This window comes from Gadus chalcogrammus, chromosome 16 (assembly GCF_026213295.1).
Source record: "Gadus chalcogrammus isolate NIFS_2021 chromosome 16, NIFS_Gcha_1.0, whole genome shotgun sequence".
Classification (NCBI taxonomy): domain Eukaryota; kingdom Metazoa; phylum Chordata; class Actinopteri; order Gadiformes; family Gadidae; genus Gadus; species Gadus chalcogrammus.
The window spans coordinates 7,546,781-7,564,679 of NC_079427.1; the positions used below are offsets into that span (position 1 = coordinate 7,546,781).

The 17,899-nt window shown below is 46.1% G+C and overlaps 2 protein-coding genes across 6 annotated transcripts; both read right to left on the bottom strand.

Moving 5' to 3' along the window:
* Positions 1–497: 497 nt before the first annotated feature.
* On the bottom strand, positions 498–7,831 carry LOC130406025 (heterogeneous nuclear ribonucleoprotein L-like). Of its 2 annotated transcripts, none has more exons than XM_056611390.1 (14): positions 7,690–7,831; positions 6,770–6,885; positions 6,437–6,674; positions 6,256–6,343; positions 5,993–6,087; positions 5,623–5,695; positions 3,399–3,431; positions 3,138–3,209; positions 2,488–2,738; positions 2,204–2,325; positions 1,792–1,993; positions 1,560–1,617; positions 1,290–1,418; positions 498–1,057 (listed from the first exon to the last, which is right to left on the bottom strand). In XM_056611390.1, exons 1-14 carry the CDS (start codon positions 7,765–7,767, stop codon positions 999–1,001), a joined length of 1,614 nt encoding a protein of 537 aa, XP_056467365.1. In that variant the 5' UTR covers positions 7,768–7,831; the 3' UTR covers positions 498–998. The 2 variants fall into 2 exon arrangements, with proteins under 2 accessions (XP_056467365.1, XP_056467366.1); XM_056611391.1 differs by having other exon boundaries at positions 503–1,057; positions 1,290–1,400; positions 7,690–7,830.
* An 80-nt stretch (positions 7,832–7,911) lies between these two features.
* Positions 7,912–16,133, bottom strand: srsf7a (serine and arginine rich splicing factor 7a). Of its 4 annotated transcripts, none has more exons than XR_008904391.1 (9): positions 15,792–16,133; positions 14,701–14,939; positions 14,297–14,476; positions 13,877–13,963; positions 13,693–13,740; positions 13,426–13,473; positions 13,129–13,269; positions 11,624–12,155; positions 7,912–10,629 (listed from the first exon to the last, which is right to left on the bottom strand). XR_008904391.1 is itself a non-coding variant. In XM_056611394.1 (8 exons), the coding sequence occupies exons 2-8, from the start codon at positions 14,922–14,924 to the stop codon at positions 10,578–10,580; spliced, it is 780 nt and encodes a 259-aa protein (XP_056467369.1). In that variant the 5' UTR covers positions 14,925–14,936; positions 15,792–16,128; the 3' UTR covers positions 7,912–10,577. The 4 variants fall into 4 exon arrangements, 1 of the variants encoding a protein (XP_056467369.1); XR_008904392.1 differs by having other exon boundaries at positions 13,129–13,260; positions 14,701–14,936; positions 15,792–16,130; XR_008904390.1 differs by having other exon boundaries at positions 14,701–14,936; positions 15,792–16,130.
* Positions 16,134–17,899: the final 1,766 nt, after the last annotated feature.

A 17,899-nucleotide genomic window follows, 5' to 3' on the forward strand; every position in this document is an offset into this window, starting at 1 on the left:
TCTTTGGTTCTGCGGTCATCATCCTGGTTCTGGTCATTGGCGGACTCGTTTTTAGAATAGCACATCAACGTAAACTTCAAAAAGGTCAGCCAAGTCCATCTTACAGATTTAACCATGGTGTGCCCTTGTTTAAATTGAGGATCCATCTAAGAATAATATCTTCTGTATTAATATTTTTTAGATACTACAAATCAACCTCAACTACAGGAAAGCCAGGTAACATTTCTTGATACACTTTACATTTTAAAATACACATTAACATCAGGGAAGGTAAACCTAATGTAGTATGAGTCTTATTTTGAAACGATTCACCAGCACCCAGTTGTGGCTTCAACAATTAACATGTTTAAAAACATCAAGCAGATGCTGTGCTGTCATATGGCCGGATTGGGTCATACGTCAATGCGTTTAATGTAGGCAGCTGGAATGCCAAAGTGATGCGAGGGGGGCCACTTAAGAAACCAGCAAGTAAGCAACGATTACATTGTATACAGTTTGAAGTAAAGAGTATTGAAGCAAGGATTCATTAATGTTCTTGTTTTATTTTTCTTACAACAAAAAACGGACTGCCCTGCATATTAACAGATTCTTGAAGGGGCAGAAGAGGCAGCAATAAAAATAAAAATAAAACAAAAAATCTTATACAAAACCATGTTTTTCCTAACCACCCGAGCATAAAAACAACTTTTATGAAATATACCATCTCAAAGCTGTTGTATAAGAATATCCAAGTAAAAAGGACAACAGAACATTGCATCACAAGTACTACAGACAAGCGAGAATTGCCACCAGAGAAAATACACACAAACCACCTTTCAAACATCTGGATGAGACCCACAACAGGCTGAATCACAGAATGGCCAAATAAGTGTCAAGGTAAAAATCAAAAAATATATAATGATTCAGGCTGGTCTAATCCGCTAATATTTGAGGTGCCTCCGGTAAGGACTGGTGGGGAATGGTGGACTTGGTGATCTCTGCAGCAGCCAGGAAAACACTTAGTTGGCGTGTTGTACGGTGGAGAAGCACAGCTTCAGGGTGTATGGGTACGGGCCAGCTGGGGAGAGAGGAGCACCACACCGTTAGACAAACTGGAGGACAACACTCTATTGAGCAGCACAACACGGGTGACTTGCATCATACGACAGGCGCTAAAGTAGGTTGGATAACAGCGTTTCTAATTCTGCACGCCTTGCGTTGTCGTTTGAAAAATGATTATGCAAAAAGAAGTTTCTGGAGTACTAGTTCCGTATTTATATCTTTGTGAACTCGTTCAATGGGGTACATACTTGTGTTCTTCATCTGGTGGTGGTTCATCATGGCCAGAGCCTCCATGGCGTCGTTGATTGACTCCCATTCCAGAAGTCCAGACGCACTGCGCTCACTGGGTGCGGCGCCACCTGGTGGGCATTCAGTCACTTAACACAGGGGACACCTCACTAACGTCATTACCTTCATGCTCAAGTATCGTGCAGTGGAGCTCATGTCTCCATGAAAAAATATTATGTTAACATTATACAAGCTTCTCATGTTGAATGAATAAACATAAAGTAGCTTACTCTTTCCAGTGAACAGCTTGATGTTGATTGGACACTTGACACCAATTTCTTCACAAATCTGTGATAGAAAAGTTGACATTCAGATGACAGAACTCAATGCACCATAAACTAGCACTCATTGATATGCCTGATTTCTCACTCTGCATTATTCCTTAGGCGTCTAGTTACAAATTAGACGTCGAGTCAGGAATCTGAGCTTCCGACGACAGAGGCGGGTGCGCTGCGTACGGACCTGACCGAAGATCTCCGTCGACGACTCGGGCTGGGCGTTGAAGAAGTGCAGCACGTTGCTGGGATGCTGGATGCGGTTCTTGGCCGCCTGCTCCGGGGACGTGAATCGGTTGTTCCTGGATCCATGGAAGTCCTTGAAGCTGCTGCTCCCGTCCTCCAGCTCGTAGCACTGGCCTGGCATGATGGCCTGCTGCTTGGACACACTGCAGGCGAGGGGATGACAACACGTGTTGAGGGGGAGCGGGGCCAACTAGTTTCAACTCAAGACTTTTTTCAGACCCATCAAGCGTTGACATTTTTTGTACTAGGGTTGAAAATCAGAGTGCCATTTAATTCAAGTATTTTAACAGACTATAGCCCTAAACTTAATGGTCATCGGGCCAGCAGGGGAGTAACCCCACTAGGACACTCACCAGACATTGAGTTTCTGGCCGAACAAGAAGTTGTTGTTGAGGTGAGTGATGGCACGGTCGACAGCGTAGCAGTCTCCCATCTCCACCATGGCTGCCCCGGGCTTACTCTTCATGAACTTCACCTGGTGGGGGCACACAATACAGGGTGAGATACCAGTGGCATATAGCTAAAAGGGCAGAACTACAGCCAACAGTCGAGTATCTTTCGATGTGTGAAAGCGATTATATACATTGTAGTTCATCTACGAGTTGTAAGTTGCAAAGAACTCCTGCAGGCCACTCACTCGCTCCACGTTGCCATAGAGACAGAAGACGTTGAAGACTTTGTCTGCGTTCATCTTGACGGGCTCCAGGCCGTACACCATGACGACAGGAGAGTCGGCGTGGGCACCATACTCCCCGGGCGGGGGTGGAGGGGGGCCGTAGCCGGGGGCGAAGCTCCGCCCACCACGGCCCCTCATCGGGGGACCCATGCGTCGGCCCTCGTAGGGCGGGGAGCCGTAGCTGTCGTCGTAGCCGCCGTGGTAACCACCAGCTGGAGGGGAGGATGAGGCAGCGTGGGATAAGTGTGACGGCCGTAGTTAGTATGCGTAGCGGGAAACTGACACGCTGGCTCTCTGACCTCGGTTGAAATCTCATTTGACATTCAATAAAAAGGTTAAATATTTAACCAGCATTGTATACATATTCTGAACGTTTATTTAATATCTGCAACTCTTAAGGGCCACAGTGTGGGAGGATGAGGCCCAAGGACATTAGCATTTGGTTGCTGGTCGAAGGAGTCCCACAGATCTATATTCCAGGACTAGAAACCCGACTTCCGCCTCCCTAGTCTAACGTGTCAGAAGTGTAAACGCTTCTGCAGGATTGAGGGGGGCCGGCTGGCTAGGTTCTTTGTTCCGTGTAGGGTCGTGTCCGAGGAGAGGGTACTTACAGTACTCTGGGGGGTGGTCGCCCAGCAGAGCAGGCTGCCTCTGCCGTTTGTTGGGGTTGGCATTCACATCCTCTGAGAACGACAAGGAAAGACTGAGGGTAAGTATGAAGCTATGAGGGGAACGTTGAGATAGAAGGGATACCCTTTTCTAAAAATAGAATATGCTTCAATCAAACCAGGTTTTAGATTATACATTAAGAAAATGTAATGGATTGAACAAAAAAAAGGAACATTTTGATTAAACGTTGCACGTGTACACACCTGAATTGCTTCCGTTTCCATCTGCGTCACCATCTGCAGAAGTAAACAATAATCATAGACCATGAGGAGGCCGGTTCAAATGTACAGCTACATTTCACAGCTAGCCCCTCTACAAAAGCATAGAATATGCATGCATTTAGGAGCGCACGTAATATGCTGCCTCAAATTGGAGACCTATCCTAAACCAGGCAAGGATGAGAGGGGAATAAAAACAGGTACAAATCTTTTCATGTAAAAGGAAAATGTAGTTAATCAATTATACAGGCTTTAAAATTCAGTAGTCATTGGCACCAGAACAGTGCAGGGGTAGCCATTAAGACCACCCATGTGGAGGGATCTGAGCTTCCCTTTGGACTTAAAAAGACGCATGATCGAATAACCGCGGGAGTTCACACAACCAACGATCCCCTCCCGCACAAATACACCCAGAGACGCAGTAACAGGGTTGGGTGTTTCAGTGGGAACACAAAAGTCAGCGTCAGTCTGGTGTGGCAGTGTTGGATGCTGGGCAGAGGTGGTGTTGTGCTGTCGTGTTCTCCGGTGGAAAAGACGGGGGGGGTCTGGATTTACTTACTGCATTGTTACACACTGCAGGTAAGGGAGAGAAGACATTAGCTGCAGCAGTCCCACCACTCTCCACCCATTTCATTTCATCCAACACTGTCTTTAGGCCCACTCCTGCGGGAGCACCCTCCGGCCTCTTGGGTGCACCCAGCGTGGCCCTTCGGCGACCAGAGCTCCCGCTCTCCTTTTAGTTTGACTTTGTCTCCATTAGAGCACATTTCAGACGTGAAGCTGGCTCCTCTTAGGCGAAAATTGCCAAACCTGCATTACATGGAAGGTGTTACACACGTTCTGGAGAGTTTAAGATAGAATAGATGAAAAAAAAAAAAAATAGCTAGACAAAAATGCATGTGGTAAGACACCCAGGTAACTTGATTCTGTGGTTGGTGTTGTCAGCAGTGTCCTGTCTTCATTGGTCTCGTGTTTCCTCCTGTGTTGGTGGCTAAGAGTGATGAGGAGGATTCAGTAGGGGTGTTGATGCCAGTTGCTGTGCAAGGCATCTATTTGGATCAGTTGGTACATCAGCAGGAGAATGTGTCGCTTGAGTGTCACTCGAGTCATCAACCGACGAGCCCGGTACAAAGCGGAGAGAACAGAGAGCCCGAGCCCAACTGGTATTAGTACCGTTGTAGTAACACGTGTCTGCCACTAGGTTTATCAGTCTGCTTGTTGGGTGGACAGATGGTCTGTTGTGGATGTTGTCTTTGTGCGGCCTTCTTCTGTGAGATGGCCATCAGGTCAGTAATCATTTCTCCGTTATCAAAGTGGGAGTGTAGGCACCGCTACACCCCAGGTCTGTTTCAGTGTGTTGAGCACATGGACACCAATGGGGTAAGAAGAGGGAAAGGAGAGAGAGAGAGAGAGAGAGAGAGATGGAAAGAGAGAGCAGAGGTAGGGGGCGGGCAGGGAGGAGACCAAGCATAGCTTCCAGCCCCAAAAGCACGGAGCACCAAGCTCCCCGGCTTGGGGTGGGGTGGCTCTGTGTGGTGAATGAAAGTCTTCAGGGCTCTGGTGTTGGGATGCGGAGGAGATGAGGCGTGGTGCGGGAGCAGCAGTCAGATCAGTCCTACTGCGATGGTGTTGGATGGAGGGTGCGCTGTGCTCTGTCCATCTGTGTTTGAGAGGGGCCTTCTGTCCTGCTTTGGAGTGGATGTGTCTTCACTGGAGAAGTGGATGTTTGAGAGGGTGGTGGTGGTGGTGGTTCTGGTGGTGTTGTCAGCAACAATGTGTACCTCTCAATCCCAGTAGGCCTTTATTGTATTTGTAACATTGCATTATTTGAAGTCAAAATGTGAGAATGCAGCGGTTGGGAACAGGGATAGGTTTGTCGGTAAAGGGCGCCTTTGTGTGACCTGTCCTTATGCATTCCCAAAACCCCCAGAGTGTAGCATCACCATGAATATATTGCAACTCTGCACTAGTGTAACTTTCCTTTATCCAAGTAACGCAACCTTCAGTGGTACTTGAAAAACCCTCCTTATTAACAAAAATGGGGGCTTTATATTGTATGTCTTGGTCATATCTAGTCGTGTTGAAATTACACCAGAAGCCTGGTTACTCAACGTTCCCACAATCGCAGAAGCAAGGGGGTTGATTGTAAGGTGCAGGCTGTGCAGGAACCTATGGTGTGTGTCCGGGGAGCCCCTGCTTAAAGACTTACCGGGTCCTCCCAGGTTGGGGTTGGTATAGTCCCAGGTGTCCTGGTCATTCTTGAACACGTTCAGACGAGTAGGCTGCGAAGACAAGAGATGATAATCAAAACCACACCTTATTATTAAAACCCCTTGCTGATCCACATGTCTTCTGAATAAAGCGTTTAAATTCCAGTAGCATAAATTCAAAGAGTTCTTTACCCCAATAACCCCAACGTAAATATTTATATATGTTCACAAGTGTACACTCTGAACCATTAACATAGTTAAGTTTACATGATTAATCTTGTCACCAAGATACATTTTTTATTGCACCAGCTGGGGCATGCAGATAAGATACCCAGTCTTTGTTGAGATAAATATGTTGACATCAAGTACCTTGGCATACTCGATCTTGAGAGTACAACAGCCGGAGTATATGTCCGCTCCGTTGAGCGAGGCCTTTGCTCTCTGTGCACTCTGAACCGAGTCGAATGTGATGTTGGAGTTAAGGAAACATAGGGGGAAACATGCTAGCACAATAATGCATTTTATCATTAGCTAAGGCACACTAGCATGCTTTAGCTAGCAGAGGTGTGACCTCAAAACAGTAAAACGTATTTATATTCTGCTCGTGAACCCAAATCTCATCTAAAAAGGATATTCGACCATGGCTTGGACACCATTCTTCCTGAAGATTACAATCCTCTGGACAGGCCCACAGTTGTTGCAGATGGTGTACAAGACATCCTGTGCAAAAAAGGACAAACCATCAATCAACCACAATTACTACCAACAAAATGCCCAATTTGAAATCCGACCAACGAGGCGCCCAGTGGTTACCGAGGTGATGGGGTAGATGGGGTTCATGATGGTGAGGAGCAGGACGTTGTTGACGGTGCGGGAGTCGTCTGAGTCTCCGGGCCTTGATATTTTCTGGCTGGTGGAGTAGTTGATGAAGGCCGGGTGGCCTGCAATGTACACCTGGTTGTCTGCGGCGTAGGTCACGGCAGTGGAGGAGCCGTTCATGTCCTCATACTCCACCAGGGCCTGACGCTTCTTGGGCATCACAACAACATAGCTACAACACAAATGACAAAAAAAACGATGAGACACAACCTCATAAGTGTCACAGACTCCTAAATATTCGGTCAAATGTGCTCTTGAAGAATTTACCTGATTGCTCCAAACTCCTGGAGGGCCTCCACCAAATCCGCCTCAGTGACCCCATCCACCAGTCCACGGATATGCACAACCACAGACGGAAGGGTCTTGTGCGGGTCCTCATAGCCCTGTAACAAATAAAAGGTTTAACCATTTGAAGTGCGTTCACTTGATGCGCTGAACGCGACCCACTCCGTAGTAGTCCCATTGGGATGTCCTATGGGCAAAGCAGTGCGGCCATTTCCGGCCGATTAGCCCGACCTTACGATATGATGGGGACCGGTTGAAATAATTGTAATTACTAGAATCGAAGCGCGGATTAACGTAACGTGCCCACTTATATGTGCAGGACGTGAAAGAACAAACATGATATTGCCATATTAATCAATACCTGGTGCAGCTGGGACCGATTGGGACAAAGGGTTAACCATAGGGGGAGGGGTCTTGAGTTGCGTTACGTCCGTTACGGATTTAATACGAAATAACACAAGAGCGGTCCGCAGTTCTTCCAATTCAAATATAATGCGAGTGCGACCATATTAAAACTAATGAAAACGGCAATGTTCAAATGTGGCCACATAGGACATGGGAAGCTCAAGGTGCTAGCTAGCATTAGCATGAGACGAACAAAGCCTATCCGGCGTGGCGGGGCCTAGTTAGCAGGGCGTACCTTTTCACTTTTAACTCGTGTAAATGAATGCACAATGGTCGATAGCATATCGTTTTTAAAAGAATACAGGATTATTGTCAGTGAGTCTAAAATAACGAGATTGTTATGTTTCATAGGACACATTTTAATGTTTGAACCGACTACTTCGGGGTATTCCTACAGGCGTTGGATTGAATGGATCTTCATACCGAGAACGTCGTGCTTTAGCCAACTGTGGGCACCGTCGAGCGCTTGCTTAATACCTATTACTGAGGGAACTTACCGTTGCCATTCCGTCGGTTTTCTGTCGTTTCGTTGCCCTGCCGTCTTCGCTGTAATAACGGCTGGTTGCAGTAGCCATGTTGTCCCGGTTAAAAAGGTTGGTTGGAGTGACGACGGAGAGAAAATGGACGGAAAAGTCAAGAAAAACGACCCTCCGATGACCACGCCCATTATTGTTATTTGCGCGCACCGATTGGTTAAAACCACCTGTTCATTTTTATGTGACACAAGGAGGAACCAATAGAAATACATTACCAGATCGCCGTTATCAGGGTCGTATATAAATAATCAATACAACCTACCATGCTTTTTCAAATATCATGTGCGAATTTTCCACCATGTTTTTTTTTACAGTAGTACAAATATAGTTTTCCAGTTTTTGATACTATGGTGTAATTTACAGGGACAAATAGACACATTAGAATTTGTCTGACGAAGTATTGCATACTCGAGCTTTTATATTGATGTATAACCGCATCCCAGACCGCCTCGATATTGGAAACATGAGCGCATTGGAATGCGTATGTAAGAAGTAGGTTTTTTTGGGTCATTAAATGGGAAAATATATTTATCATTATTGAGGCACTTTGTTTTTTTAAATTGATTCCAATGCGAGAACACACTAAGTTGCGACTAGCCTAGGTCACGTATGTTCACAGGGTGAATTCTCATGGGCCCTGTCAATATGGCGGCGTATGTACCGCAAACAAACATAGTGCTTACCCTTACCATGCAAAAATGTGTTTCTTGATTATTCGATTCGTAATGATTAAGACTGGATTTGGACATTGCAGTACAATTAGATGTAATTATATATTATTTAAGTCCGACAGTCTTTTAAAGGCACATGCCTCATATGGGTGCTGTAGAGAGTAAAGGAGCACTAGTGGGACACTTGATTTAACATCATTTCGCACTGCAAAGATTAACATTCCCAAAGATAACTTTTTAGCTAAATGGTGAGGAAAGAAGCCGGAAACGATAACAACGTAGTGTGATCAAGCGGTTAAGACCGGCTCCTCTCTTATTCCCCTGGTTGCACAATAAATGGAAACAGACAAATGTACATAATACCAAAGTTATATTGCATCAACGTGTGGACCTGTGTGAAATCAGCAAGCAATTTCTCGTGAAAATGTGTCTTTTGAATGGCAACAGTCCAGTGGATTATTTTTTAACGAGACCAAATACATTAGTGAAGTCACAATATGTGGTCGCTTACTACGGTTAACATAGCGCTTAAAGAAGCACTATGCTTATATTCTGTGAGCTGCACTTCCTCCCATGTAATATTACTTAGCCTTTAATTGCCAGTATTTTATGTGGGTTAAATTAATACAAGTTATATTTAAAATAAGTTGCTGGAAAGAGGACAATAAATCAACTTTCAGTTGCTTATTTGTAAATTGTATGACGAAAGCCGATACAAATGAACAAATGACCAGACGAAAGACATGTCCAAGAAATTTATTCAAAAATAACTGCCACTTGCGAGCCAGGGAGAGTCAACCAATACTAAAAGGTTGGGTATGGGATTTGCGAAACGCCCGCAGATTTTGAAAATTCACAACTCAAATGGACCTACCCACTCTCCTTCAATGCTGACTCTACCCATTCCAAGTACATGGACGCGCAATCATGCACGAGCGCGAACACAGATGCGCGAGAGCGAGCCATTAGCTAGCTCCAGTAGCTACCCCGGGATAACAGAAGCTTGCTCTGGGTCACGAGCTTTGAGTACGTGCACGAAGGGGTCACGCGCGGGGGAGTGCAATACGACCGTTTGATTGACGTACTTACTGTCCAATGCCACTCGGTGGTTGTGGAAATCATTGGCTGGAGATTTTTTCGAGCCCGGCCCGTTCCACAGATGATTGACTTGTTTAATTTCCATGTCAGTACTTCTAACTCAGTGGCTGTAAGTGGGGGATGATAAGGATTAAGTAATTTTTCAAAAATGACCAGAAAAGAGAATTCCATACCCAACCTTTAAGAACAAGCCCTTACAAAAACAAAAGCCAGATCTCTATAGCTCTAAAAACCTATACAAAAAAAATAATCACAAACAAATGAACAGCAGAAATCCCGATCAGTTGACAGTGGGCTGAGGACATGTAAAACGGGCAGTGCAGTAGAAGACCAGACTTCATGCTTAGGGTCGGCCTCCTCCATGAGCCAGCGACACGGTAACCATGACGACATGTAACCATGGTCCCAAGACATGCAGGCCAGTCCCGACGGGACAGAGGTGGGGCTGGAACTGAACAGCCTAGGGGGGGGGGGGGGGGGGGGGTTCGGGTCATCCCATAAAACATAAGATAAAGTCCTAATAAACAACAGCAACGGAGGATTAATAACACAATAACAAGCAATTAAGGTTGGGTCTTTTTTAAGCATGTTTCAGTGTGAAAGAGTTTCATTCCATAAATTAAACCAAAAAAAACCTTCAGGATTTGTTACGAACTAACAATTCGACCATAATGTACATTTTCTCTTTGAAATACAAGCAAGTTATTGCAAGGTCCTTGGAAGTGTAAAAAGAAATAATAAAGGGTGCCATTCAGCATAAGGATAACGGGCACATAACTTAAAAACTAAAATAGCCAGGTCCATACAATGTGCCAATTTCAACTGCCAAAATAACTGTTCAAAGCAAACCGCACACGATGGTTTCTGAGAGACTAGTTTTGTTTGGGGGGGGGAGATGGAGAATTTTTTTGTGTTTGTGTTGTGTGGTTAGGGTTAATGTGTTATTAGCATGTAATATTACCGTGAGGTTGGGTGTGTGATAATAACGTGTGTGTCAGGGTTTGGTTAGGTGTGTGTTATTACTCTGCGTTATTAGGGTGTGTAACAGGGTGGATGTTATTGGGGTGTGGTTGGGTATGTTCAGTCGCCTGCAGGGGTGGGGCTCCTCTTTGCGCTTGGTGTGCGGGAACGACTGTAACAGAGAGAGATGAGGGTTAATGGTTGCTGCATGGGGACAAGGACAACACGACCTTCACACTCCAGGCCCGCTCCCTGTGCCATTTCCCTGGCTTGATTCAGAACCATTTGATTACTGTACACCAAATAGTCAAGAAGATTCAGTTATATTGCAAAATCGGTCCAGGTGCAGGGACTCAGATTCGATGCACTAAGGGATAATCGGTGCCAGGGAAATGGCATTGGTCCGGGGGAGAATCCCATGAGATGTATGAAGGAGTTTCAGCAGGCCGGTCCTTGGCTTTCAAATGGAAATCCAATTGTAAGGACCGACACTTCTGAACACACCCAATTATACAACTTCCACACAAAAAACAGTCTCTTTGCATCAAAGAACAATACATGTCATTGTCGTCTGGTAGGCTGGGATCAACACATTGTAATGGGAACAGATATTAGATTCAATCACCACCAATCGGGAATTAACGGGTTCTTTCTACCAGGGCTAGGGTTTCTACATTTAAGAAGTTAAACTAGACTCATAAAGTCACCTTTACATTATAGGGCTCAAGACACATACATTTTGACTGAGTCTATGTTTTATCTATTAGGGGAATCAATAAAATCATTCAGATCGCATTCAATTCCATTCATTCCTGAGTCTACTGCTAAGTTGGTTTTACTTTAGTGGATGGCCACATGGTCTTGAGCTCCGCCTTGTAATTTTCAATAATGTTATTCTGTCGGCCAACCAGATACAGTTTCCATTAGCTTAAGGCTAAAGTACCCAGTTATGTACCCCACTTCGTTCAAGGTCTCTGAAATTGAGCACATTATCCTTTCACCCCTCAATCACTCACTCAGCCACTCATTAGCATGCGCAGCACCTTTGCCCTAATGGCAAACAGTCAGCCCCGCCACCTCAGGTGAGTGCTTTACATCGAAACCAGCTGTTTTCTAGCCTTATCAGTGGGGGGTGGGGGGGGGGGACGGGACATCTGGATGTTTACCTTTGAGCCAGAAACAACAAGTACATTGAAGCGGAGGACGAAAGCACTGAAGGACGGATGACTACTACTCGAAGAGACTGCTCTGGGAGGCTCTTGAAGACGGCTGTCTCCTCAGCGCGCTCCCTCCCCCTCTCATAAGCTAAGACAGAGGCCGGAGAGCTCCGGTAGGTAGGAAGGTGAAGGGGGAGAGGAGGGTGGAGGAAGGGAAAGGGGAGGGGGGGGGGGGAGGGGTTCAAGAAGGTCGTGGTCGAGACTCTGACTGTGTGGGTCCGCCCGCTGGCAGGCCTGAAGGCTGGCTCTAGTAGAACAACTGTGTGTGTGCTCGGGCGGTTCTGGTCTGAGCGCGTGCGTCGGTCGCCCATTCACTGTGGGGGGGAGCGCTCGGTCGGTCGGTCGACCTCTCTCTCTCGCTCTCTCTCACTCTAACGCCAGCTGCAGGCGGAGGCTGATCTCAGCTCAGGGCTTAAGTCACCCTCCCGCAGGCCGTGACCGCCGGCAGCGGGCAGACCCTGGGGTCCGCTGCCACCACACGCTTTAAAGAAAATATGAAAAATAAACAAAACCGTTCTGCAAAGATGAGTCACCACTGGTGCTATGCTGCCTGAACCCCCACTACACCCAACTGCCATTCTACAAGTACCCCTTTACTGTACATAAGAACCCTCCCAAATTTAGAACAACATTTGAACCTAAAGCTTACTTTTTTACTAATCTTTCAGTTCATGACTGCAGTCAGTTTAAAGAGCAACTAAACACTACGATCCAAAAGCCGAAAGCCAGGGAGAATACCCTTATTAAAACCAATCTGAAGCAGCATTCAGAAAGACGAAGGCTTCCAGAGATGGTGCGGTTCCTGCTGTTGGATTTTAGTGTTAGTCATATTGTGTTTTTCACTTTAAATTAAGACTGAATCTAATGAACCTCAAATGCTTAGCTAACAGGGCCTTGCTGCAACTGTAAGAGATGAAACCCCACTGGCTATCCTAAGATTAAAAGGTGTTCCTCCCTTCCTTCCATGTGCCCTATTCTCAATTCCTCAGCACAAAGCCGGGCGGAGGTTCACTTAACAGGACAGGAACCTCCCGCTCAGCCGCTCGGTGCTGGTTGTGAAGAGAGAAGCGGGTACATGAAGGAAGGCCGCCCGCCGTTCTAAACCTTCCACTTCACTTCCTGTTCATCCTCCCTGCCTCCACCTCTCTATCCTGCTACTGAGAAACAGTAGCAGAGCCGTCCGAATCACGTCGACGATGTAGGGGAGCTGTGGCTGTGCCTGGGCTGGTCTAGGCTCATCTAACGCTTAATGCAGAGGACAAGACAATCTACCCTGGCTAATGTGCAAATCTGACCCTTGGCTGAACTCATAAGGCTGGCTGATCACTAGACTGCTCAAGGGGTGGTACACAGGGCAAATTCAATTACTTTTCTAAAAGAAGACAATCTGGTTGAACTAGACAAGTTAAAACAGCTTTTCTACAGTGAGTGAGGAAGTAGAGATGGGGCCGTACCTTGTCCTCTTGTGGCTAGGTGAACGGGAGCGAGAGCGCGAGGCCGATCGGCGCCTGGGGCCAGACACAGAGCGGCGCCTGGGGCCAGACGCAGAGCGACGGCGGGGAGCCGAGGCGGACCTGGACCGGGACCTAGAGCGGCTGGTGAAGCACACCAAACGGGTCAAGGACTGGGAAAATATTACCACCAACTTCAATACGATGCGTGTGATGTTTAAAAGTTGAGGGGGGACTGGGCCTAAATATATTTTACTCCCATCTTCGGAAAAACCATTGCAGCAAAAATTTGAAACTCACCTCCTCGCAGGAGTCCTGGACTTATTAGAGCGGGCTGGGGAGCCAGACCTGTTATCATGAAAACACTTTTAAGTGAAAAGGGCCAAAGCACTAAACAAGCGAGACGGGTTCAGGAAACAGGGCGGGCAGCAGGTTTAAGGCTCCACGTGTGGGTGCTGAAGTACGATAACAGAGAAAGACCCTCTGGCAGTGAGGTCATATTACATGGTGGGGAAAGAACAAAGGCCAACATTAGCTCTGGTAACGGCCATCGACACTAAAGCTCACCTGCTTCTGCGCTTAGAGTACGATGGAGAACGGCGTCGCCCACTGCCACTAAAAGACAACAGGTGAAGGGTTAGGAAATGACACACATCCACCTGGACTGTGCGCCCATTCTCACAATCAATAAACAGCAATGGGCAGTTATTGACAAAAAATAATGCTTGAAGCATGCAGCACATCCATGTACCGTTCATTGCTACGGCTACGAGAGCGGGAATTGTAGCGACGGCCACGGGACCTGGACCGGGAGCGAGATCTGGAGTGAGAGCGGGACCTAGAAAAGAAGAGAACAACCGATATGGTTTAACCGACTCAGCATATTGGAGGGCATTCATCTGCAGGACATCTTCAGATGAAGCCGTTGGGTTCAACCCCTGGACATCTTCCGATGAAGTGGTCAGGGTTAACCTAACCTAAAGTGGTGAGGTTTAACCTCATGATGCCTTTGACATCTTTCAGATAAAGTGGTCAGGTTCAAACTTATGCCAAGTGGTTATGGTTAACCTCATGATGCTTTTGGACATCTTTCAGATGAAGTAAACACTTTTCAGAGAAGGAAGCTGTGACTGGTTGGGTAGTAGAGGTATGTGAGGAGCCTTGGGGGTACCTGCTACGTCGGCCACCTCCCCTCTTGTTGAAGCGGTAGCAGTCGTATGCATAGTGGCCACGGTCACCACACTGGTAGCAACGGTCTTGGGGGTCAAAGTGGCGACGACTTGGGCGCCCGCGACCCTTCCTGGACATGCCGGTTGAAAGCTCAACGCGAATTCTAGAACCACACAAGACCCTGGTGGAAAAGACAGCGGTTTAATTTTAGCATGAGCTGGCCTGGCAATATAGTTTTGGTGGAAATTGTGATGAAAATTCAGACACCAAAATGGCCAACATCCGATTTATGTTTGAGAAAAAAGGTAAATATAACTGTTTAAAACAGAATCCAATGCATGTGAATACGGCTTGTTTTGGAAGTGGCACGGCCCGTTTAACGACTAGTCTGTAGAGAATACTCACTTTCCATCCATTCCCTTCACAGCATCCTCAGCATCTCTGGGGTCCTCATACTCGACAAAGGCGAACCCAGGAGGGTTCCGGGCAACCCACACAGTACGAAGGGGGCCATAGTAGCTAAAAGCCCGTTCCAGCTCGCCTTTCGCTGCGCCATTGCCCAGGTCACCGACGTACACTTTACAGTCGGTGGCCCGCGACGAGCTACGGGATGAGGAGTAGTGGGACATCTCTCACCTCGTCTGCTGGGAGAAGAAATGAGTCCAGAAGGAAGAAAACCGTGCGTGTACATGAGAATAATGCAAGATAAAACACCAATGCACTACAAAAAAAAAAAAATACCGTAGTACGACTTATTATTATTCGATTGAAACTTCATCATAGGCAAATCAGCGGATTAAGGAGTTTGATATCTCCACTGATGCCGAGGGCTGTAGATCATCAATCATTATATCTCATTGTGATGACCTTTGCCCAAGCGCCAATCCAGCCCAAGCGCCAATCCAGCCCAAGCGCGTGCGCCTGTACGTGCGCCATGTGTCACTCACAGGCAGCTCGTCAACTTCCTCATTGGGTCTGTTTTACAACAACCTCATAGTTTAAATGCAAAAACAGCGGCATACAACGATATTGGTATTGGTATTCAGCCACTTATGCTCAATGTATAGAAGCTGCAGTTGGCCATGAACACAATTCGTTCAACCAATCTTAAAGCACAGTTGAAACTAAATACTATAAGTTCATATTCAAATGGGCCAACCCTTTGACCAATACTTAGGAGTAACGTTAGTTATTGCTGGCTCAACAGGATAAACGTAGCCATGTGTCTACATGCCATCAAGATTGTCAGAGCGTTATATATAGATATACACCTGAGTGTGGACCCGTCTATGTTCTGGACAAAAATAAACTGTTGTACGGTGAGTAAATGAAAATATGATTAAACATCAATATCGAAGAAGAAGAATGCATTGGAGGCTACCGATACTCAGCAAACCGAGCATTTAAAACACGATATTGTATTACATTATCTTGGAATTAGTCAGTGCCCGCATCTGTCCATAAACAATGGCGAGCCCATGCGTTAGCCAGCGTACCTTGTTTGTCGCGATCCACGTCAATGCGCCCGGCGAAGAAGCTTCTACTGCACGTGAGCAGCAGCTAACCCTTCAAATTAACCGAAGATATACCGATCCAACTGTGTTATTTGGCCAGTAACCAATGTACCAAGCGTTAATGTATCTTACACCTTCTTTCCGCCAGGCTAACTGGCTAAGCTTTAGCGCTAGCTCGGCGTACTGTCCAATCAACGAGCCCCCCGAAGCCGACACATCCGCATCTGCGCAGTCTAGCGTTTCATCATGGGGCGGGACGTTCAATCACGAACCAAACAGCGCCCCCATGTGGCTGTCCAAATATATGCGCAAAACTTCGTAGCAGGGCCGGTGTGGCTACCGGATTGACTCGGCTGCCAGATCTACTCGGGGACCTGCGCTTACAGATGACGTATAGACACTTGACGCATCGACACAAGCCAACGGACAAAACCTGGAAGGGTTGTTTATAAACGGGGCTCACTCATGGACATAAAAAGAAGGCTCAATCCGTTTTGGTTTTGATTTCATTGAACGCAGCCCGTTCTTTCGCACTAACAAAGCCATTGGAATCACGTCTGAAAGCACTGATGAATGCATATGTAACCCAGTTCCTGTTAGGAACTCTTATTCTGAAGGAGGAGAACGGAAGTGTCTGTGTGTGGGTCGCTGTTTTGACTCTGTGTTGGGAGCGCTGGAAATAAAGTGGATCGCCCCGTTCAGTGAATGGAGTTAACCGATTCTTCTTTTAACCCAAGTATGCAAAAATAATTTGTACATTTGATTATTATTCATAGATTAGAAAACAAAAGGAGATCGTTAATACTTGGGAATAACATGGGAATGAATGAAGCGCGTATTCGCATTTAAAAGACAGCATTTACAGGAAGTTCTTTCTTTATTGCGCATCTAGGACCCCGAGTCGATCTGGCAGCCGAGTCAATCTGACACCCACACCGGTGTTACACCGAATTATGCGACCCACCGAAAAGTGTGACCCAAGTTGGCGCTGTTGCATATTTTTTGCAATATGCACGAGTTTGCATATTAACCCTAATCCTAACCCTTTTATTTATGCATGACAAAAACATCAATAAAACATAAGATCTCCCCCCAACCAATTACCTTTTTATTAAAGGTGCTTAATAAATACATTTGTTTTGATTTGATTATCATTCTACAGACCAATACAATGATAGGGCGTTTAGTACCGTCCTTCACCGTTGCTTCTTTACCCATGAAAAGCTACAGTCAGTTTTAAAATAGGCTGATTTACCTTTGATCATTTCCTATTAGGCTACCGTGTAAAATGCTGTTTAGAATTAATGTTAGTATCAAGAAAAGAAAGACCCACCGGTGGGGGGAGTTTTATTTATGTTTTTGTTATAATGCAAACGTGCATGTTGCAGAAAATGTGCAACAGCGCCCCCTGGGGTCACACTTTTCAGTGGGTCGCAGAATTCGGTGTAACACCGGCGCAACAATGAGATTTTACATTTTGCGGGGATTCATTTTTCCCGTTAAAAAAATCATGAGTTTACCGTGCAATCGAGCCAAGAGGCTAAATATCAGCTCAATCATACTGTTCAAAATTGACGAGTATATGTGTTAATCCGAGTAATAACATAAAAACATAGCATTTATTCTAATTTATGAATCTCAAAACCAGCAGGGGGATGCACTTAAAAACTGCTGACGGTGGCCTTTGTAAAATACCTGAAACAGGAGCTTTTGTGAAACGACAGCCTCAGTGTAAGTCTCACATTTACCCAACAATTGTGTGCTTTTTGCTATTTTCAATATAAAGCTTAAATAGAAGCTTAAAACTACCACTGAGGGCGCCAAGACCCCTGCGGTGCTGGCCCCCTCTATAGAAACCAAAATACGCGATTATGCGATCGCATAATTCAACGCATAATCAGCCTAAGTCTGCATATTCATGCGGGGCCGCATTTTTTCAAATATGCCGCACTTTCACCACATAAATTGCCAATTTCCACGAAAAAAAAGCAGCCATTTCCCCCTGTTGCCATGGGAACGGAATGGAGTGACGTAATTACGCGACGTGAACGTCATCGCAAACCCCGCGACGAAGGCAAGATGAAGCGGTT